This window comes from Neomonachus schauinslandi, chromosome 16 (assembly GCF_002201575.2).
Source record: "Neomonachus schauinslandi chromosome 16, ASM220157v2, whole genome shotgun sequence".
Lineage (NCBI taxonomy): Eukaryota > Metazoa > Chordata > Mammalia > Carnivora > Phocidae > Neomonachus > Neomonachus schauinslandi.
In genome coordinates, this window is record NC_058418.1 from 31849306 (window position 1) to 31872040 (window position 22735).

Below are 22735 nucleotides of genomic sequence, written 5' to 3' on the forward strand. Positions count from 1 at the left end.
TGGGGAACACGGGAAAGGGGGCATTCTGGGAATTGTAGTCAGCCTAGGAAAGTAGCTGCTTAATCAGTGTGGCGTGGGTCTGTAGCTTAAGAGAAGATGAATGGGAAACGGCCAGCTGAGCCAGTTTCTGGCCGGACGGGGAAAAAGGGAAAGAAGGAGGTGATAGCGGAGTTTTCGGACGCTGTCACCGAAGAAACCTTGAAAAAGCAGGTGTCTGAGGCCTGGAGCCGCAGGACGCCGTTCGGTCACGGTAACCCGGTGCTGTGAAGGGGGAGCAGGGTCTGGGGGGGGCCTCTGAAAGTCCTACCAATCGAGTCGAGCCCCGGGCCGCGGGGCCACGAGGGAAGAGGCCCTTGGAGGCAGTGTGACTTTGGCCACCTTTGACTCTCCTGCTGCCCTCTATCATTCCAAGTTCGGTTTGGATTTAGAAATCTGAGGAGGAAGAAACGTAGGCCCGAGAGTTGGGAAGCAGAGGGCATGGCATGCAAGTTCGTATTTCCTCCGAGGGCAAAGATCGGTTATCCCAAAATCGTGTAGCCAGAGCATTTATTGTGAGCTGCCAGATGGCTGGCGCCTGAGCTTACTCGTTTTTACACGCCTATAGGCCGACTACGTGACCTATGGGAGTAAACGAGTGTTGAGCAAGGGAAGAAACTCACCTTGAACGATTCCAGCCTTAGCTTCAGATATCACTTTAGAGGATAAGAATTCCGCTTCATGCCGCATGCTTTCCCTCCTAGAGTTTGCCATGATTTTGGTTTCAGTTGTTAAGTGCTTCGAAGGGGTGAGTCCTGGGTGTCTGGATGCACATAAAAGGTGATAGCTCAGTGTCTAAAGGGCAAGCTCTGTACCCCCAGGGACTTGTCAATATCCTCAGCTGTAGGATGGAAATAGTGATAATGTCTATCACAGGGTTGCCGAGGAGATGAAGTGACATTATGCATGTAAAACACCACTGTGTTTGGCACGGGGTAGGTGGCGGTGGTGGTGATGGTAGTGGTGGTGACTATTAATATTAGGAGGGTACCTAGAGTATCAGAGGCAGTGGCTAAAATGTTGAGACAGAAATCAAGGCATCGAAGAGTTATGCTTGAACCGATTTTTTTAAAAAGTGTATGTTGTAACTTCCTTCCTCCAATAGTAACTTGGGGAAAGAAAAGGCAGAGTTGAAGAAAAATTGCCAGCCAGTATTGCTGTTCTCATTTTTTTTAGGGGTTGGGGGTGGGCAGAGGGAGAGGAGAGAGAGAATCTTAAGCAGGCTCCTCCCCTAGCATGGAGCCTGCGGTGAGGCTTTATCTCACAACCCTGGGATCATGACCTGAGCCAAAATCAAGAGTTGGATGCCTAACCAACTGAGCCACCCAGGTGCCCCTCTATTCTCATTTTTCATTTGCTCCTCTCACTTTAATTTGGGGGGAAATGAATAAGGAATCTAAAATATATTCAGTTCAATAGCTAATCATTGAACTAAAAAACGCAAAAAAGAGCAGGAACCTTAATTTAGTGATATCACCTGTACTCCTAAGGACTCGTATTTTGAACACAATATATTTAAAAAGTAGTATTGAGGGGCACCTGGGTGGCTCAGTCGTTAAGCGTCTGCCTTCGGCTCAGGTCATGATCTCAGGGTCCAGAGATCGAGCCTCGCATCGGGCTCCCTGATCAGTGGGAAGCCTGCTTCTCCCTCTCCCACTCCCCCTGCTTGTGTTCCCTCTCTTGCTGGTCTCTCTCTGTCAAATAAATAAAAATCTTTAAAAAAAAAAAAGGTAGTATTGAATGGGGTAAAGAAAAAAGGGAAGAGCTTATAATTCTTCCCCCAAGTCTTTCGGTACTAGATTTCTGAAAATTCATGATCATTCCCTTTTGTATTCCCTCTGCCATGCTACTCAGGTCAAAAATACAAAAGGGGAAAAAGCCATAAGTAATGTTTTCCTTCCAACAGAGGCCATTGCCATGGACATGGATCCCTTTCTTCACTGCGTGATCCCAAACTTCATCCAAAGCCAAAACTTTTTGGAAGGGCTTCAGAAGGAACTTTTGAACTTGGACTTCCATGAAAAGTATAACGATTTATATAAGTTCCAGCAGGTATTTATGTCCCTTTCACATTCACTCTTCCACTTAAGAAATACTTTATCTACAGAATCATTCCTTACCTTTAGACTTGAGGTTTTAGATTGGGTTTGCCTTGGAGGGTCCTTGCCTTGACATCGCTAAAAGCATTCCTTCATTTCACATAAGCTTACTGAGTGTTAATGATGTGTTAGGTGCTATAATTATTGCATGGGAGCCTCTGACAGTTCCTGCCCTGTAAGACTAAACTAAGAGAAGTGCTAGTGATGGTGACAGATAGTCAAGAAATACAGTAAGCCAGTAAGTTAAGTACATTATAAACAAAGGGGATTAAGTGCATTTTGAGGATTGGTATGCTGAAGAGGGTTGTACGTTGGAAAATAATACCTATTTAAATTTTTAATTCATGTCCTTATTTTAGGTGACTTGATGTATGCTGTGCATCGCAGTATGTCCGCAGAGAGTGAGGTCTATTCTTTTTTTGGTGGACGGTTTAACTTGGCAGGAAAGACCATATCAAAATCAGGGCCAGTTTTTCCACTCTTAGAAGACAGGGCTCAGTCTAGGTATAGAAATACAGGTCATTGGTTTCCCCAGTTTGAGGGGAAATATCTTTTTAGTACATGGTATACATCACTCTTGGAAATCCTTTATGAAATCTCAAGGATATCAGCCCGTAAAAATCACAGAATAAAATAAAAATGAAAAAGATGAAGGATTATTTTGTTTTCTTTGCATTTAACCCTTTGATTTCTCTTTATCTGGGATAAGAGAGTAAATAACAGGATTTCCTTCTCTTTTATTCTTTTGCACTAGAGCTGATTATGTCCCCCAGTCTCTATCTTTGGGCCTTAACACATATGATTAACCAAGTTAAATATACACATGATATGACTCTTAATAAGTCAGGAAATCTGACAAAATTAAACTTTTATCCTAGTGAAGTTACATAGGTTAATTAAAAGTCACAACTGTCTGCCTTTGTAATTATATCAATTTCAATAACAGTAGGTCTCTTTGTTGATTTAGGGCTATATGTATCTCTGATTACAAAAACTGAGGATTTAAACTAGTTTTTACTTGATGCAATTTGGTAGATGAAAACACTTCTAACTGTGATGTCACTGAGTGGCAATATAATAAAAAGGGCTCTGGGTAATGAGGAGGGGGGAAAGATTACTTTAGATCACATGGGTGTTAGGTGAAACTGTACTCTGCTGTGAATAATTTTTACTATGCTCACTTTGGGATTGAACTTCTTCATCCTAAAACAGTAGATGCAAAACCTATTTTCAGTCTCCTGTCCCTTCAGACTTTGCTTATATCCTCTTTTCTTTGCTTGTGCTGTGAAATATCTTAATAATGGGGTCTATGACATCTTACAATCTTCCTAAACAAGTGTGTCGGTAGGAGTTGCCTGATATTCTGGATATTTTAAAGCAAGTGTTACTGAGTGCATGCTTTATGCCATGCTAAGTGCTTTATATTTATTAATTCATTAATAAATTCTCATAACAGAATGAATGAATGAATTCATTACATCCTCATAACAGTCCTATGAAGGAGGTACTTTCCTATTCCTGTTTACAGATGAGGGGAGTACACTGGTTTTTTCCTTCTCTTCTGGATCATTCCCTGTGACGTGAAAGAAAGCTCTTCCTAGGGGCGCCTGGGTGGCTCAGTCATTAAGCGCCTGCCTTCGGCTCAGGTCATGGTCCCAGGGTCCTGGGATCAAGCCCCACATTGGGCTCCCTGCTCAGCGGGGAGCCTGCTTCTCCTTCTCCCACTCCCCCTGCTTGTGTTCCCTCTCTCACTGTGTCTCTCACTGTGTCAAATAAATAAAAGAAAGAAAGCTGTTCCTAAGAAAAAAATGCTTTTGACCTAACTTTGCCCTTTACCCCATTCCTCTGCTCCTCTTGACAGTAGAATTCCGTATAAGTTGTCTGTACTTTCTCAAATACTCCTTCTCTCATTCTCTGTCAAGCCCATTTTGCATCAAGCTTTTACCTACAGCTCCACTGAAACTACACTTGTCAGGCTCACTCAGGATTCATTTTACTTGACCTTCCAGCCGCATTTGAGATTACTCCTTCCTCCCGGAGATATTTTCTTTACTTTCGGGATACCACGCTCTCAGAGTCTTCCTTCTACCTCCCTGGCAAGCCCTTGGTTTCCTTTGGAAGGTTTTCCTTTTGTACCTAACTTCTTTTTTTTCCTAAAGATTTTATTTATGTATTTAATTGACAGAGAGAGAGAGAGACAGCGTGAGGGGGAACACACGCAGGGGGAGTGGGAGAGGGAGAAGCAGGCTTCCGGCCAAGCAGGGAGCCCGACGCGGGGCTCAGTCCCAGGACCCCGGGACCATGACCTGAGCCAAAGGCAGTCGCTTAACCAACTGAGCCACCCAGGCGCCCCCTAACTTCTTAATGATAGAGTACTTTAGGGCTTTGCCCTTGGGCCACTTTCTGGCAAATTTCCAGGGACTCCCATGGCTTTGCCTCTACTCTTGGATATCTGTTAAGTGTCTCACACTTATGTCCAAAACTACACTCTTGGTCTTCTCCCCCTAAGTCTGCTCCACCTGCAAATTTACCCATCCAGTGAATGGCAACTCAATCTTTCCAAGTGGCTCAGGCTAAAAACCTTCCATTCCTCTCTCACCTCATACCTAGTTCGTCAGGAAATTCTGCAGGCTCTCTCCTCAAAACATATCCAGAAAAACCCACTTCTTTCCACTTGTACTACCAACAGCCAGTCCAAGGCATCCTTGCCTCTCATCAGAATTACACTTGTAGTTTATTGGCCAGTTTCACTGCTTCCACTCTTGCCCACCTACACAATCACAGACATTGTGTTCTTTTAAAACGGCAATGGACCCAAGAGAATTGAAAACATGTGCACATAAAAACAGGTACACAAATGGTCATAGCAGGTTATTCATGATATCTTAAAAAGTGGAAAGAACCCAAATGTCCATCACCTGATGAATGGACAGATGAGTGTGGTCTAGCCACACGGTGGAGTATTACTCAGCCAGGAAGAGGAATGGCATAGCAATGCTGCTGCAACATGGAGGAGCCTTGACAATATACTGAGAGAAGCTAGACATGCAAGGCCACGTGCTGTAGGATTCCGCTTATCTGTAATGTCCTGACTAGGCAAATCCATATAGAGAGGCAGAAAGTAGATTAGCAGTTGCCAGGACCTTGGGGAGAAGAGTATGTACGGTGACTGCCTAATGAGTATAGGGTTTCTTTTTGGTGGGGGGATGATAAATGTTCTGGAATCGGATAATGGTGGTGGTCACACAGCATTGCGTATATACTAAAATCTACTGAATTACACATTCAGATGGTTAGAATGATGAATTTTATGTTACGTGAATTTTATCTCAATTTTTAAAAATGTAAATGGGATCCTATTACTCCTTTGTTCAAAGCCTCCAAAGGTTCCTCATTTCTTTGTCAGAAAGCCAAAGTACTTAGAAGAGTTCTAACGCATCCCATTGCCTCTTTGGCCTCATCTCCTACTGCTGTCCCCCGCACTCTCTACACTCTAGCCACACAGTCTCCTTGGATGTTTTGACTAGACCAGGCATGCTTCACACCCAGGACCTTGAATCCTTTTTTTTTTTTTTAATTAATTTGTCTATTTTGAGAGAGAGTGTGCGTGGGGCAGGGCATGGCACAGGGAGAGGGAGAGAGAATCTCAAGGAGCCTCCATGCTGAGCAGGGGACCTGACATGGGAGCCTCACGACCCTGAGATCACAACCTGAACTGAAATCAAGAGTCAGACACTTAACCAACTGAGCCACCTGGGCACCCCAGAACCTTGAATCCTCTTTGCCTAGATATTCCCTTGGCATGTTTCCCAACCTCCTTCAAGGCTTTGCTTCACTCAGCAAAATCAAGCCTGGTCATCGTGTTTGTACTTGCAAACCCTTTCCCACCTTCAGCACGCCCAGTACCTCATATCCTGCTGGTTTTCCCTGTGCCTTTGTCCCCTTCTTTCATGCTAACAATCAGCTTTTTATGTTTATTGTCTGTCTCCCTCAAAAAGAATATAAGCTCCACTGTCGATAACTATTTAAATATTTGTTGAATGGAGTAAGGCCCAGGGGGGTTAAGTAACTTGCCCGAGTCATAGAGCTGCCATATGGAGGGGCCACAGGTCAAAGCCAGGCAGCTTGGCTCTTCGCCACAATCCTACACTGCAAGGGCACTCACTGAACTGCTTTTCTCTGTGTGTAATATATGAAGGAAATCCTTTTTTTTTTCTATGATCAAGTCGGATGATTTGAAGAAGAGAAGAGAGCCTCACATCTGTGCTTTAAGGTAAACAATCATATTTGTTGGGTGCAGAAAATGTTACATCATATAACGTTATGTCATTATCCCATTTTGTAGAGGAGAAAACAGATTGAGAGATTAAGTAACTTCTTCAAGGCTTCCTAGATGAAAACCGAGGGAGCTAAGCTACAAACTAAAATCAGTCTGATTCCAGGGCCCACCTTCTCAGTGATAAAATGTTCAGCTTGTTAGTAATCAAGCAAACACTGCTGGAACCATTTTTCACATATTAGGTTGGCAAATATTCGAAACAAAATCCCCCAGTGTTGACAGAAGTATCGATCCCTTTCTTAGATGATGGTTTTGAAAAATGTATCAAAACTCTTAAAATTATGCTTCCCTTTTTATAGTATCATTCCACTTATAAGAATTTATCCTGAGAAAATAATTAAGGATGTGCTCAAAAATTCCATACAAGATTGCATGTTGTAATGTTGTTAAAAATAGTGGGGAAAAAATGTTCTAAAGACTTATTCATTTTAGAACGAGAAAGAGAGAGAGTGCATGTGCTCTAGTGCAAGTTGGGGGAGGGGCAGAGGGAAAGGGAGAAAGAATCTTCAAGTAGACTCCCTGCTGAGCTCAGAGCCCAGTGCAGGGCTCGATCCCATGACCCTGAAATCATGACCTAAGCCGAAATCAAGAGTCGGACACTCAACCCACTAAGCCACCCAGGTGCCCCAAAATAGTGAAAAACTATATACAAATTAAAAGGCCATGCATTGAGATTTATATAGATAATAGTAAAAGCATGAGTGGAAAACTCTACAACCATTGAATATGATGTGTGAATTTTAATACATGAGAATGATAAACCTGATTTCACCGATTCTAAGACACATTTCTTCTTTTACATTTTAGCACTGCTGGGGTCCAGTGTCTCACAAATTACTATTGTGTCCTATTTTAATTGGCAACATTTTTTTAAGTGATAGCAAAACAATGATACTTCTTACAGAGGAGGCATATTAGAGTTGATGCAGTACACTTGTCAAGAGAAAACATGGGGCGCCTGGGTGGCTCGGTCAGTTAAACGTCTGCCTTCGGCTCAGGTCATGATCCCAGGGTGCTGGGATCGAGCCCCACATCAGGCTCTCTGCTCAGAGGGAAGCCTGCTCCTCCCTCTGCCTGCCATTCTCCCTGCTTGTGCGTGTGCTCTCTCTCTCTCTCTTTCTCTCTCTCTGTCAAATAAATAAGTAAATAAAAATCTTTTAAAAAAAGAGAGAGAAAAGACGTTAAAACAGCACACAGAGTGTGAATGATTTTTAAAAGATATATTTGGCTATCTGTGTACAAAGGAAAAAAGAGAAGAATGGAATGTTTAAATCTGGCTAGTTGGATTTCACATTTTTTTTAACAGTTCCTTTTTACTTATAGAGGGTTTTTTCCCCTAGTTTTGCTACAATAGGCACATGTTACTTTGTAATCACTGTTTTTCATTTATACAGAGGTCATTTTTTTCTCGTTCTCTTTTTTCCTCTGGGACATTTTGATATAGGATGGCAGTCTGCACAGATTGTTATTTCTTCCCAATTCTGAAGTATTACTCATGTATTAACTGCACCTCATAATATCTCATATTTATTTAGACCTTTTGTTATTGTTGTTCCAAAGAGAGATGATCTCACTGCACTGTAAGGCATTATCTCTTTAGTTCACAGCACGCCTCTGGTAAGCATTTCCTGTGGGACTGAGGTTCCATTCTATTCCCACAGGATAATAGCCAGATGGTGTGTTAGACGGGATTCCTTGGTCTATAGAAAGGTGATCTTTATACTTCCCAGTTGGGCTCTGTGATTTCTCCATTATATTCGATTAACAAATGAGAATAATGACAGAAAGTAACCCTGGCCTTGTGACCCTTTCATAGTGACTAGAGGAAGAAATTTTTATGGAATACATTTGAGGAAGCCAGTGTTACCAGTAATAGAGGGATTTAAGGCTTTGATCATAGTTGCTTAAAGCATCAAGACTTTGCAGAAATGTTTGCTACCCACATCGCAAGCCTGGTTCAGCACTTTGTTCTGCTGGCTCATTAAATACAAGTTGCAACTCTGTTTTTGAAGTTACATGGCATTTCTGGTTGGACCAACCTAGCACAGCGTTTTTTAGAATTTTTTAGTTTGGTAATGTAAAGTGTGGAAAAGGGACTTGGTATTAAAATCTTAGGAGATCAGCCTGGAGACTTGATACTTAGTTATGAACAGCACAGTTGCATTTTATGGGAATTTCAATTGTGTACATTTGGACTAAGATGATCCAAAAAATACTGTCTGTGTGTGCAAAATGTGAACCGATGTAAGTCCTTTCAAAATGTTTTCAACTCATGAAGATTCACGTAATTCCAAAGTTGATTGGCTGAGTGAGTTATAAATTGTGTTAAAGAGATTTCTATACAGAGAGCCCCATTAGCTGGCAAATGGAAATGTTCAGCATCTCTTACTGGTATCGTGCTGGCATCAGAACTTCTATAAAAGATTTTCCTGAGCCTACTGTTAGCATAATATTCACTGTTATTGCAACTGAAAGTTTTTAATCTGCAACAGTGTCACCCAAATGGTCATTAAGCAGTGGAGTAGTATTTAGTGCCAAAAAACATGTCTAAAAATCAGTAACCTCGGAAAGGAACATCAGGGTGCTAAATTATGACAGAGGGCAAAGCACTGCCGTGCTAGAGCATACTATCAATTTAAGAGGAAGAAAGTAAAATGAAATAGCAGAGCAAAACTATATTACAGTAGATGGATTTGTTTTTGTTTTAAAGATTTTTTATTTATTTGTGAGAGAGAGAATGAGAGACATAGAGCATGAGAGGGAGGAGGGTCAGAGGGAGAAGCAGACTCCCTGCCGAGCAGGGAGCCCGATGCGGGACTCGATCCCGGGACTCCAGGATCATGACCTGAGCCGAAGGCAGTCGCCCAACCAACTGAGCCACCCAGGGGCCCAGTAGATGGATTTGTATTTCTTTCTCTTTATTTCAGTTCCAGGGCCTAAACTGTGCAAGTTTCAAGAAGCTACTACAGCCTCCAGGGAAAAGTAGCTGTGGCCGAGATCCAAATGCTGTGGCTAACAGGTTACCTTTGTTGACATTTCTAGGAAAGTTCTGTTTGAAGATTTCCGGACTTGGCTTGCTGACATTTCCAAGATTGACCTGGAATCAACTATTGACATGTCCTGTGCTAAATATGAATTCTCTGGTAAGAAAGATAAAGCCCTTGATGTCTAGAGGACTTACAGGCTTTAGCTACACAGTGGCAGCAAGAGCATTGGTGTGCCAGGATCCTAGACTTGGGACACGTCCCCCCATAGCATTAGGACCTTCTTTTTTTTTTTTTAAGATTTTATTTATTTATTTGTCAGAGAGAGACAGCGAGAGAGGGAACACAAGCAGGGGGAGTGGGAGAGGAAGAAGCAGGCTTCCCGCGGAGCAGGGAGCCCAATGCGGGGCTCCATCCCAGGACCCCAGGACCCCGGGATCATGACCTGAGCCGAAGGCAGACGCTTAACGACTGAGCCTCCCAGGCGCCCCAACATTAGGACCTTCTTAATAAGGAAGATTTGACCCGGTTTGAATACCGAAACGCCCATCTTATTGGAAGGTATAAGGCAGTGGTTCTCTTTGGTGAAAATATAATGAAAGCCGTTGACCAAATTTTCAGAAAAATGCTGATAAGGCACACACACACCAACTTCGTGTAGAGCATCAGGAAACTCAGAGGTGGTATTGTCAACTCTACTCTTGGGCTTCCTAGGGAGCAGATATCCCTCAGTGCCTCTTTTTCTTTTTTTTTTTCTTGTTGTTGTTCTTTGGAAGATAAGACAAGACTACATTCTTTTTTTTTTTTAAAGATTTCATTTATTTGACAGAGAGAGAGACATAGCGAGAGAGGGAACACAAGCACGGGAGGTGGGAGAGGGAGAAGCAGGCTCCCCGCTGAGCGGGGAGCCCGATGCGGGGCTCAATCCCAGGACCCTGGGATCATGACCTGAGCCGAAGGCAGACGCTTAACAACTGAGCCACCCAGGCGCCCCGAAAAGACTACATCCTTAAGGAAGAATCTTCGAACAGTATAGAAGGATACAGTGTAAACCTTGACAGTTCCCTGCACTTTCTCCTTGTCCCCCTTTCTCTTCAGAGGTATCCATTGTCACCAGTTCCCTTTGTGAGCAAAGAAATGTCTTTTTGAAAGCATGTTTGCTTTTTCACCTGGAAGGAAAAGTGTTTTGCTTTGTTTCACTAAGTAAAATTTTGATGTGGGTTTACTCTCATACAGTATAAAGTATAAGGGGGAGGTATACATTGGTAACCACTTTTTGAGGCTAACTGAGTGATACACAGGATGAGTCCTATCAAAAGCCCTTTTTTTAAAAACTTTTTTCTTTTTAATTGAAATCATTTCAAACTTACAGAAACATGGCAAGCATAGTATAGTTTTTTCCCATTTTACTTGAGAGTAAGTTGCCATCCTGTTCCAGGACCCCCATGTACTTCAGTGATTCCTACAACAAGGACATTCTCCTAGATGATGGCAATAAACCATCAAAATCAGGAAATTAGGATCGATACATTATTCCCATCCAATCTGCAGGTTCCATTCAAGTTCTATTATTTGGTCCTTGATTGCAAAAGGATCCCGTCCAGAATTGCATAGTTGTCATGCCTGACTTGGTCTCCCACAATCTAGAACAGTCTAAACCTTCTGAAGGTTTACAGATGACTCATTTTGTACATTTGCCCTCAATTTGGGTTTGCCTGATGCCTCCTCATGATTAGATTCAAGGCTTGCATTTTTGGTAGGAATGTTACAGAATTATGTGGGGGTTGTTTTGTTTTGTTTTGTTTTTTTAGTACATCTTATCAAGTGGTATATGGTTTCTGTGTGTCATAGTCTAGTGATACTTTGATTACTTAATTAAGGTGGTAACTGATGTCAGGCTTTCCCACTGTAAACTTGTTCTTTTTCTTTCTATAAGTGAATAAGAATTTTGTGGGGAGATACTTAACGATTATGTAAATATCCCATTTCTCCTCCAACTTTGATTCGCTTATTTTAGCATCCTCTGGCATTCCCTTTACATTTACTGTCATTCTGTAAAGGAAACCTTCCTCTCTTCCCATTTATTTATTCATATATTTATTTACATCAGTGTGGCTTTATGGGTCACTATGTAACGGGCTGTAATCAGTTGCTATATTATAGTGATGCTCCTCTTGTCCCTGATTTGATCAAAGGGAGCACCTTTAAACTGATTTCCATGTCCTTCTGATGTGTCCCCATCATTCTTAATACATTTTACTTCCTAGCAGAACGAGATTTTTCCAAGCTCATCTTATATGTCCCCTGCTCTAGACCCAGAGTTAGCCATTCTTCCAAAGAACCCTGATTCCTTTTAGTGACGAATGATACTTAAAAATCAAGATCTGGACTCTGGGTGTTTTGCCATTAGGGCGTCACTGCTCCCAGGCCTTTCTGTGGAGAAGAGGTAGCAAATACACGGATGCGCACGTGCACACGTGCGTTTACATGTTTATGTATGTCAGTGTCTAGAAATATGTAGATATCTAACTAAATATCTCCATACATAGGAAAATCAATTCACACTGATTCCTCCAGTTCCAATTCAACACCATAAGATTTATCCCAGATTTCTCCATTTCCGTATTTATAATTTCCTTCCTCAGCAGTGAGAACCATGGCTTCCGTCACCTTCAGGATATTTCTTTATCAAAACAATCCCTCCATGTGTGAACGATCACAGTTCACCATAGCAAATCCTCCCTCTCCTGCCCTGCAGGGATGCCTCCCTTGCTCAGTCCCACCTAACGGCTTTTAGAAGCTTTAGCTCAAGAAATTAATGGGAACCGCTACCAAAAGATCTATGTACAGTAATGGTCATTTGCTTATTGAAGCATTTTTCTTAACAGATGAGAAATGGAAACAATTAAGTCTAAGATTAATTAAAGGAGAAAGAAGGTAATTCATAATCCGTATAGTAGAATAACTACAGGGCCATTAAAAAAGCGATGACAGCTGTATATAGTGATGGTAGTAAAAAGGCCACAAAACAACCACTGTAGGACACCCATTTTTTTTTTTTTAAGCAAACGTATGTAGGAAAAGTGCTGGAAGAATATAAGCACAAATATTGTTAGTGATTATCTCTGGGGTCTGTCCATATGTGTGTTCTTCAGGGCTTTTAGAGTTCTCCGTGTTCCCAGTTGTATGTCTCTGATTATAAAACAGGAAAAACAAGTGTCATTTTACAAAGCTGGAGGAGCTCACATTGCAGGTGAATATCAGATGGACCGATACTAAAATGCAGGATCAGAGTAGTGGCTGCTCCTTGTCAGCTCGGGGACATTAAAGTACATGTTGCACTATTGCAGATGCCCTCCTCTGCCATGATGATGAGCTGGAAGGGCGCCGGATCGCCTTCATTCTTTACCTGGTTCCTCCCTGGGACAGGAGCTTGGGGGGCACCCTGGACCTGTATGACGTTGATGGTAAGAGAAGCACGTACACATCAGCACCAGTAGCTACTTCTGAGCTCTTACACACAGTGTGTGTCCTCCTCTGAGGAGGGGGAGCGGACACCAGCCTTGACAGCTGCCTCCCTACATTGTACTTGTAGTCATTACTCCAGAGGTGGAGTCCATGAGCATGAGGACTAGTCAGACCCTACTCCTGAGTACTGACTGTGGAAAGCTGGAGCACGTGGAAAGCTGCCTGGGACCATCAGTGTGCCCGCGCCAGTCTGTCTGACAGGAAGTCAGGGTTGTTTCCTAATGACTGACACCAGATGTTGCCTCTCGAAAACTTTTCCAAACTTATCCCAGCCCTCATCGATAATAGACAGATGGCATAGTAAGAACAATGGTCAGGTAGCAGGACTGAGTGAAACAGATGGAAGAGGGTGGCGTTTTGAGATCTGCAGGGTCCATCTACTTCCCCTTAGAAATCTGAGAATTGTCAAGGTGAAACGAGGCAGCCTGAAAGTGGTTAGTGGTAACGAAACCACATTTGTGATTGTCTTCTCTCCTGGTGCAGAACACTTCCAGCCGAAGCAGATCGTCAAGTCTCTTATCCCTTCATGGAACACACTGGTTTTCTTTGAAGTGTCTCCAGTATCCTTTCACCAGGTAAAGATTATAAACCACAAATATACAGAGTACTAAGGATCATGCTTTTTAGTCCCCTCTTATCGAAACGTGAGAGCTTCCTGTTGGACTTCCGTGGCCAGGTTGTGCACGCATCCAGTGTGACGGATCCAGAAGTTAGCGCGCCTTGGCTAGCAATCGTCCCCCTCAGCGGGTACGTTCATGCGCTGTTGGCCTTGTCCTTTCAGGTGTCCGAAGTCCTATCTGAAGAAAAGTCGCGTTTGTCTATAAGTGGCTGGTTCCATGGTCCTTCACTGACCCGGCCTCCCAACTACTTTGAACCTCTCATACCTCGGAGCCCTCACATCCCACAAGATGTAAGGATAAATGCCTGTTGTCGGGATTCTTATCTTAGAAGCTTTACCGTATGGTTTGTTTTCCTGATAATGAAACTGGACTTTTGAGTTTCCTCTTTTGCTTTTCTTAGGTAAACTTTTGATAGTGTCTTTTTCTCAGGCAGAGTTTTCCAGCACTTTTATGTGTAACAAGGAGAAGATTATAAAGTGAGGCTTTGCATATATTTTACTAGCACGAAATGATGTAAGAACAAAAGCAATAGGAATTGTTAATTCACGTTTTGCATCTGCTGCTTCTTTGTAAGCATGAAATTTTGTATGATTGGATCAACCCTACTTATCTGGACATGGATTACCAAGTTCAAATTCAAGAAGAATTTGAAGAACGGTCTGAAATTCTCCTAAAGGAGTTCCTTAAGGTAAGCCAGCACGTTCTGTCCAGTGTATCTTGGGGACCTCAGTAGCAGGCCCTAACAGAATCTCACTGCTATAACAACTTGTGCTTTTGTCTTTCTCGCTTCTTGGGTGGGTAAACAGGCATCACTAAAGGAGTTTTGGGTTAGTTCCATAAAGGTGAGGCCTCATAAAGGTGAGGCCTACAGAGACTTTTAGTGTGATGACATTGACCGTTAAGCGTCATCTTTTTCATAAAATATACAGGTGATGCTAGTAGCTAACATTGGTACCAGTTGTATGCTTAGTGGGTTGAGTCCCTTGGGTGTTCCCCAGTTTTCTGGAATCCTAATGGTACACACATACACGCACGCATGCTTCTACACTGACAGGGAGTTGTATGTAGCTTCCTTCCTATTCATTTGGTGAATATGGTTTCCTATCAGCTTACTATTGCTTTTAGTAAAAGATAGATTATTAACTGAGCAGCACCTATTAATGAACGTTTGACAATGATACGCAGCACATTTCAGTGGAGAGAGACTACATTAGGAGTCAGAAGACTTAATATTCATGCCCTGGCTCTGCGGTTTTACTAATGAGCAAATCACTGAATCTCCCAGAGCTTGTAGGTCTTCATCAGTTAAACCGGGATAAGACCTGCCTTGTTCGTCTTGAAGAGTTGTTGTGAGGGCCAAACAAGATCATAGACACCAGTGTGGTGCTTCACAGTTGACCCTGGGTCCCATGGAAGCACAGTCCCAAGAGCTGTTCCTCCACGGGAAACATACTGCCTCTCTCTCTCTCTCCCCCTCTCCCCTTCCCTCTTGAAATTTTAAAGCTGACATTAGCATATTAAGGAGTTTGAGAAATATTACAGTAAATAAACTTTGTTTGATCCTATTTTATTAAGCTTACCTAAACCAGGCTTTGGGATCCTCTTTCCTGTTTTACAGCTGATAGGACTGCTGTTTTGAGAACACTCCTTGGGAAGCCACATTAAACAAGTACATAGAAAGCCTCTTGTGGAGCAGATTTCAATAGATTAATCGGCTTCTTGCTCTGTACTTGGCTTTCTCTATTTAGAAAGCTGATTGCATAAAGGTGAGGCCTACAGAGACTTTTAGTGTGATGACATTGACCGTTAAGCAGTTTCATTGTTTTTCCTCACATCTTATGAATTGAAGAGACCGTATTATGATCTTCATTTTATAAATGCAGGAGTCTGAGAGGTTTAGCGATCTGACATGAGACACACAACCGCTAAAGGAAATAGCCCAAATTGACACTCGGGTCTCTTGGCTAAAGCATGCTGATGATTTATCCAGTCTTTTTTTTGGCTGCACTGTATCAGGCCTGGGGACCTTGGGCAAAAGGGGCGAATGTCCACTGGCCCTTTTAGGAATCAGCCAGCATGATTCTGCAGAGCGGCTCCACCTGCAAGACCAAGGTGGGATCATAGAGAGACCCACTGACTGCTTCTTTCTTTGCTCCTTTTCCAGCCTGAGAAATTTGCAGAGGTCTGTGAGGCTTTGGAGAAAGGAGACGTGAAATGGAGCAGCCGAGGTCCCCCTAACAAAAGGTAGAGCCATGACATTTGCCTTTGCGTTCGGCATCTGCCTGTTTGCCTGGAAGGCTCACTTCCAATAATAGGACGTTGGCCCTGGTGATGTTCATTCCCAGGGACATCCAGTAGCAGGCCCTGACAGAGCCTCACAGTTACAAGCCGTGCTTTAGTAGGCTGTGCCAGGACTTCGGGAGCAGGGTTCAAAACTAATGAACAGCTTTTCTTCCATGAGTCATTGTAGAGGTGTGGCTTTGATGAACAACTTGGCATCACTTTCCAGGTTTTATGAGAAAGCTGAGGAGAGCAAGCTTCCCGACATTCTGAAGGACTGCATGGAATTGTTCCGCTCCGAGCCTCTGTTCTTGCTGCTCTCCAACTTCACAGGCCTAAAACTCCACTTCTTGGCCCCTTCAGAAGAAGATGAGGTGGCGAACCAAAAAGAGGGAGAAGGAGCCTCTGTGGCCGATAACCGTGAAGAAGGGACGAGCCATAGGTCCCCTGGGCCAGAGAACCATCAGACAGCCTTCTGCAATAACAGCCAGCAGAGCCAGGGACAGACAGACCCAGAGTCAGAGGAAAATGAAGCAAAGGAAGGTAAGCCGTTGATATCAGTTGTCCTTATTTAACCATTAAACATTCACTATTCAATTACTGATTCATCTAACAACTATTACTCGAGCATCCATGATCTGCTAGGCCTGTTTCGGGAGCTGGAGGACAGAACAAGCAAGGTCTCCGCTCTCCCAGAGTTTATGTTCTAGTGGGAGAGGACGGAGATTAAACGTGTCCACAGACCACAAGAAAACATAAGCTAATAAAAGCGGTTTGCAGAAAACTTGAACGGGTTATGTGCTGAGGAACAACGACCGAGTGGCCTCCTTAGGTGACCGGGCAACTGGAAGAACCTGTCTCAGGAGCTGCCATCTAAGCTCCGATCGGAATAACAAGAAGGATCTGTGGGAAGAATATTCTAGGTAGGAGGAGCAGCTCATACATTCTATTAGGCTGAAAATATACTTGAACAGTGGACAGAAATAGGACTGGCTTTGCCCCAAACTACTCTAAAACATAACATCGAAGAGAGGAAGGTGAACACAGCTTATTTCTGCCAAGGACCAATAATAGCCTAAGAAAAACCTCCTTGAATTTGGGAAAATAGGTAGAAGGAAATTATTAATAAAAGTAGAGGAAGTCTAAGGGCACCTGGCTGGCTCAGACGGAAGAGCATGTGACTCTTGATCTTAGGGTCATGAATTTGAGCCCCACATTGGGCGTGGAGATTAGTAAGAAAAAATAAATAGGCTTAAAAAAAAAAAGTGGAGGAAGTCTTTAATTATCTACAGACAAGATCAAACAGAGAAAAATATAGGAAATTTAAGAGGTGAGGCTTCTGTGGAAATTTTGGCACCCATAAGTGAGCGGCTACCAAATGAGCGTACACGGCTCGGCACCTACTAAATCAGACAAGAAAATCTGCTGCCCGATTCCTCTCCTCAGTTGTACTCTCCCTGCTTCCACTCTGATTTTTGGAGAAGGCCCCTGTTGCAGTTAGAAGAGCAAAGACAAGGAAGGTGGATGCCCACAGACACATAGCCAGCAGTGTGACACAAGAACCACATAATGCAGATTCTGTGGCCTCGCAGACTGACCTGTCGCTTTGGTCACCACGGATTTAGAACAACCAGAGCCAGGTGGCTTTTTCTGTGCTAGTCAATACACAGGATAGCCTTTCTTTAAGATAAAGGTTGGCTTTCCTTGATAATTGATACTGGCTTCCATACCTGGGCCCTAAAAGGAATGAGGTGAAGATCAGTGGGGCCTCATGGGCTTTTTTAGAAAAGTATCTGTTGGGGTGCCTGGGTGGCTCAGTCAGTGAAGCGACTTTGGCTCAGGTCATGATCCCGGAATACCGGGATCAAGTCCCACATCGGGCTCCCTGCTCAGTAAGGAGCCTTCTTCTCCCTTTCCCCCTACTTGTGCTCTCTCACTGTCAAATAAATAAATAAAACCTTAAAAAAAAAAAAAAGTGCTTACTTATCTCTATTCCTTTTTGGTTTCATTTTCATGGGAACCTGGACCTTGGAAAAAATCTATATAGGCAGCCAAAGGATGCTTTATTATTGAGCATTTACTGTATGCAAGGCCCTGGGCCAAAGCAGGTGGGAATACAGAGATAAATGTGAAAAGTAACTGTAAAGTTCATCATCTTAAAGAAAATGGTGGGGACAAAGCCGTGAAGGAGCAGAATTTTCCTATTTTATTAAAGTTAAGCTGGCATGAACTCGAATGAGAGGTTTTATAACTTCAAGATGTTAAATGTAACCCACATGGTACCAACAAAGAAAATAGCTATAGGATATACGTAGAAGAAAATGAGAAAAGAATTTAAACATTTCAATACCAAAAAATCAACTAAACACAAAAGACTGTAATGCAGGGACAAAAAAAGCTATAAGGCATTTAGAAAACAAATAGCAAAGTGACAGAATTAAGCCCCTCTTTCCTAGTAATTACCTTAAATGTAAATGACAATCAAAAGACAGAGATTGGCAGAATAGACAGGAACACAGGATTCAACTATCTGCTATCTACAAAACACTCACTCGAGATCCAGAGACACAGATTGAGAATAAAAGCATGGAGAAAGATGTTCCATGCAAATAGTAACCAGAAGAGAGCAGGAGTGGCTCTAAGAATATCAAACAAAGTAGACTATTTATTTATTTATTTATTAATTAATTAAGGCTCCATGCCCAACGTGGGGCTCAAACTCATGGCCCTGAGATCAAGAGTTGCATGCTCTCCCGATTGAGCCAGCCAGGCACCCAAACAAAATAGATCATAACTCAAGAAAGATTAGAAGAGACAAAGAAGGACATTCTATATTTGTAAAAATTCAGTACAGCAGGAAGATACAACAGTTACAAATCTTTATGCACCTGATGACAGACTGAAAATATATGAAGCAAAAACTGACAGAATTGAAGGAAGAAATCGGACAGTTCTACAGCAGTAGTTGGGAGAGGTCAGCGCCCGAGAGGACTTAACCCAATAAACCAGCTAGATGTAACAGGTGTAATACAGAGCATTCTACCCACCAACAGCAGCATATACATTCTTCTCAAGTGAACATGGGACATTTTCCACGACAGACGATAAGTTAGGCCACAAATTTAGTCTCAGTAGATTTTATTTTTTTTATTTTATTTTTTTTTTAAAGATTTTATTTATTTATCTGAGAGAGACAATGAGATAGAGCATGAGAGGGGGGAGGGTCAGAGGGAGAAGCACACTCCCTGCTGAGCAGGGAGCCCGATGCGGGACTCGATCCTGGGACTCCAGGATCATGACCTGAGCCGAAGGCAGTCGCCCAACCAACTGAGCCACCCAGGCGCCCTAGTCTCAGTAGATTTTAAAAGCTAGATACCGGGGCACCTGGCTGGCTCAGTCGGTGGAGTGCGTGACTCTTGATCTTGGGTTTTAAGTTCAAGCCCTACGTTGGGTGTAGAGATTACTTAAAAATAAAATCTTTAGAAAAGTAAAAAATAAAAGATATCATACAAAGTAGCTTCTCTAACCACAACAGGATGAAGTTAAAAAGAAACAAGCGATCATCCTCCATGAAAAGACATGGAGGAACCTTAAGTGCATATTGCTGAGTGAAAGAAGCCAGTCTGAAAAGGCTACTTATTGTATGATTCCAACACTATGACATTCTGGAAAAGGCAGAACTAAGGAGAGAGTAAAATCAGTGGTTGGAAGGGATTAGGAGGAAGGAAGGGATGAATTAGGTGGAGCACAGAGCTTCTTTAGGGCATTAAAACCAATTCTGTATGATACGGTAATGATGGACACCCAACATTATGCATTGATCAAGACCCATAGAACGTATAGCACAAGGAGTGGACCCTAATGTCAACTATGGACTTTAGTCAGTAATAATGTATGAGTATTGGTTTGTCAGTTGCAACAAATGAATCACACTAAGATAAAACATTAATAATAGGAGATACAGGCAGATGGCAGGGGGAATCTATTTAAAATTATAATATGAATAAATATTATAATTATATACATATAATATATATTATATATATAATATATATTAAAATAATTATATTTATTCATATTATAATTTTTTATTTTGGCAGCTAAATGTATATTCCATCTAAAATTTCTTGTAAAAAAAGAAATAGAACATCAAGTCCCCCTGCCCCACCAAATAGTACATGGTACATTTCTGACAGTCCCTGTAAGTAAGGCTGGTTTGGTGGAGCAGTAGTAGGTCAGAAGGTTTATGGGAATGGTTTCCCTTTAGTGCTGGACCATTCCTACTTATTATTCCCTTGCAAACTAGCAGTTGTATCAAAGTTATTTATTTTCTTAAGCAGGCTTCACACCCAGCATGGAACCCAACACGGGGCTTGAACTCACGACCCTGAGATTGAGACCTGAGCTGAGATCAAGAGTCAGACACTGAACTGACTGAGCCACCAAGGCACCCCTGTATCAGAGTTATTTTAAGTTTTTTCTGGCCTTCTGTTGTTTCTTCTTAGACTCAAATGTTCCCACATGCCAGGGAGAACTGAGGCGTTGGAAGACTGGTCACTACACTTTGATCCATGACAACAGCAAGACTGAATTTGCCCTAGACTTACTCCTCTACTGTGGCTGTGAAGGTAAGAGGGAAGAAAGGACAACAATGAACTGTTACCTTGAGAGGGGCAGTCTCCTGGTGACCCCCTCCAGCTGACCAATTCAGAAGTGATGTGCCTTGGCCAGGATCCCAGATCATAGAAGCTTTCTGTTGGAGGGGATCTTGGGGGTCATGAACTTCAGTCTCCCAACCCAAAGGATTTATATCTGACTAAGGTATGGGGGGATGTGGACCAAACCATAATTTCCCTCCAAATAACTCCCCAGATCCACATCGTTTATGTAATTGTCCTTCCAGGTGCGTTTTATATTCAATTCTTAGTTTTCATTTCTTACTCAGTGTGGATTGAATGGTAAATTCAAGCTCATAAGTCATAGAGTTGGTTACTACGGAGCTCCCAGAGCCCCCAGCTTTAAGCAGCATGGGATTGGCAATGGAAGCAGAGGATGGAACTCTTGCAGTGAGAAATTTCTGAATGCTGTTTGTTTTCCCTTTGTAAGGCTGGGAGCCAGAATATGGTGGCTTTACTTCCTACATTGCCAAAGGTGAAGATGAAGAGGTAAGTTGCATCTGACAGCAAACTGCCCTTTTTAGTTCTTGAGGAAGCTTTTATTCTTCAGAAACCCAATTTTTATGACCTTCTGCCAGTGTCTTTAGCTGATAAATCCATGATGGTCTGCCTGGCAGTGGTTCTAATTTCTAGTAGAAAGTACTTGGCAGGGAATAAAGATGCCACAGGATAATCAGTAAGCACTGCTTCTACCCTACTGAGAAATTCCATGTAAGCTAAGAGTTACATGGTGCATTCCCATGAAATCTTTCAATATAGTAAGAAATAAATGCACTGGGTAAAATCGTTCTGGGTATGTGTTGGAATGGGGCTCATTGGAAAATGCCTTGACAGCCAGAGCAATGGCTCCTCCTAGTAAAGGATCTTTTAAAAGATTCCTATCGCCAGTCTAAGTACATGATGTGAAAACCATCTGTTCAGTGGTGAATCATTGAAGAAAAGAGTTGAGAATAAGTTCGGTGTTCTAATGTGTCATTGTATTGGCTTATTTCAGCTGCTAACAGTGAATCCAGAAAACAACTCTCTGGCACTGGTCTACAGAGACAGAGAGACTCTGAAATTTGTCAAGCATATTAACCACCGAAGCCTCGAACAAAAGAAAGCCTTCCCAAATAGAACCGGTTTCTGGGACTTCTCATTTGTCTATTATGAATGACAGGGCTGGGCAAAGCTGAAGGAAAGAGACCCTCGGGACTGGGAAGCATGCAGGAGCCACAAGGTGACCTGTGTGACGGTGTCCTTAAAATCTGTGTGTGGTAGGACTCATCATCACTGTCCTCAATCTAGACCTTGAGCTTGGAGCCAGGTACTTCTCTCTTGATTAAAAAAAAAGGCTTGTCTTTTTTTTTTTTTATTTTAACATTGAGTTTTTCATTTTCCATATGATCTTCCTTAGTGATTTTTTAAAAGTTTTTCTGTGTGGTAAAATATACACAACATCAAGTGTACCATTTTAACCATTTTTAAATGTACACACTTCAGTGACATTCAGTATATTCACATGGTTGTGCACCCGTCACCACCATCCACCTCCAGAACCTTTCCATCTTCCCGGACTGAAGCTCTGTCCCCGTGAAAGCGTAGCCCCCCTCCCCCAGCCCCTGACAGCCCCCATTCCACTTTCTTTCTGTCTCTGTGTTCACAGAAGTGGAACAATACAATATTCGTCCTTCTGCAACTGGCTTATTTCACCGAGCATAAAATCTTCAAGGTTTATCCATGTTTCCAGTGTTTTTTTTTTTTTTTTTAAAGATTTTATTTATTTATTTGAGAGAGAGAATGAGAGACAGAGAGCATGAGAGGGAGGAGGGTCAGAGGAAGAAGCAGACTCCCCGCCGAGCAGGGAGCCCGATGCGGGACTCGATCCTGGGACTCCAGGATCATGACCTGAGCCGAAGGCAGTCGCCTAACCAACTGAGCCACCCAGGCGCCCTCCAGTGTTTTTTTTTAATACGCAAGGCCGATTCTGCCCTTCCTAATCGCACTGGTTTAGAACATTGCAGAAACTTCTAGCCTCTTCTTGCTGGGCTCATGATACTTCCTCCCACTGCTTATGGCTTTGTTTCACTGACTCTCCTAGGACAGTGTAGACTTAGATGACGGTGTTCCTGCCTTGGTAAACGCGGGCCTGGCCCGAAGCACACGGCCCCCGCCTCGGGAGACTTCTGGATGG

General features: G+C 42.7%; 1 protein-coding gene across 3 annotated transcripts; it reads left to right on the forward strand.

Annotated features, from left to right (window-relative positions):
- The first annotated feature begins 32 nt into the window (after positions 1 to 32).
- OGFOD1 (2-oxoglutarate and iron dependent oxygenase domain containing 1) lies at positions 33 to 21902 on the forward strand. Of its 3 annotated transcripts, none has more exons than XM_021704570.2 (13): positions 33 to 250; positions 1943 to 2088; positions 6362 to 6408; positions 9517 to 9617; positions 12809 to 12925; positions 13470 to 13561; positions 13768 to 13896; positions 14181 to 14294; positions 15771 to 15850; positions 16116 to 16429; positions 20392 to 20514; positions 20993 to 21051; positions 21557 to 21902. In XM_021704570.2, the coding sequence occupies exons 1-13, from the start codon at positions 97 to 99 to the stop codon at positions 21716 to 21718; spliced, it is 1638 nt and encodes a 545-aa protein (XP_021560245.1). In that variant the 5' UTR covers positions 33 to 96; the 3' UTR covers positions 21719 to 21902. The 3 variants fall into 3 exon arrangements, with proteins under 3 accessions (XP_021560245.1, XP_044778021.1, XP_021560254.1); XM_021704579.2 differs by lacking the exon at positions 33 to 250 and adding an exon at positions 755 to 784; XM_044922086.1 differs by lacking the exon at positions 14181 to 14294.
- The last annotated feature ends 833 nt before the right edge of the window (positions 21903 to 22735 follow it).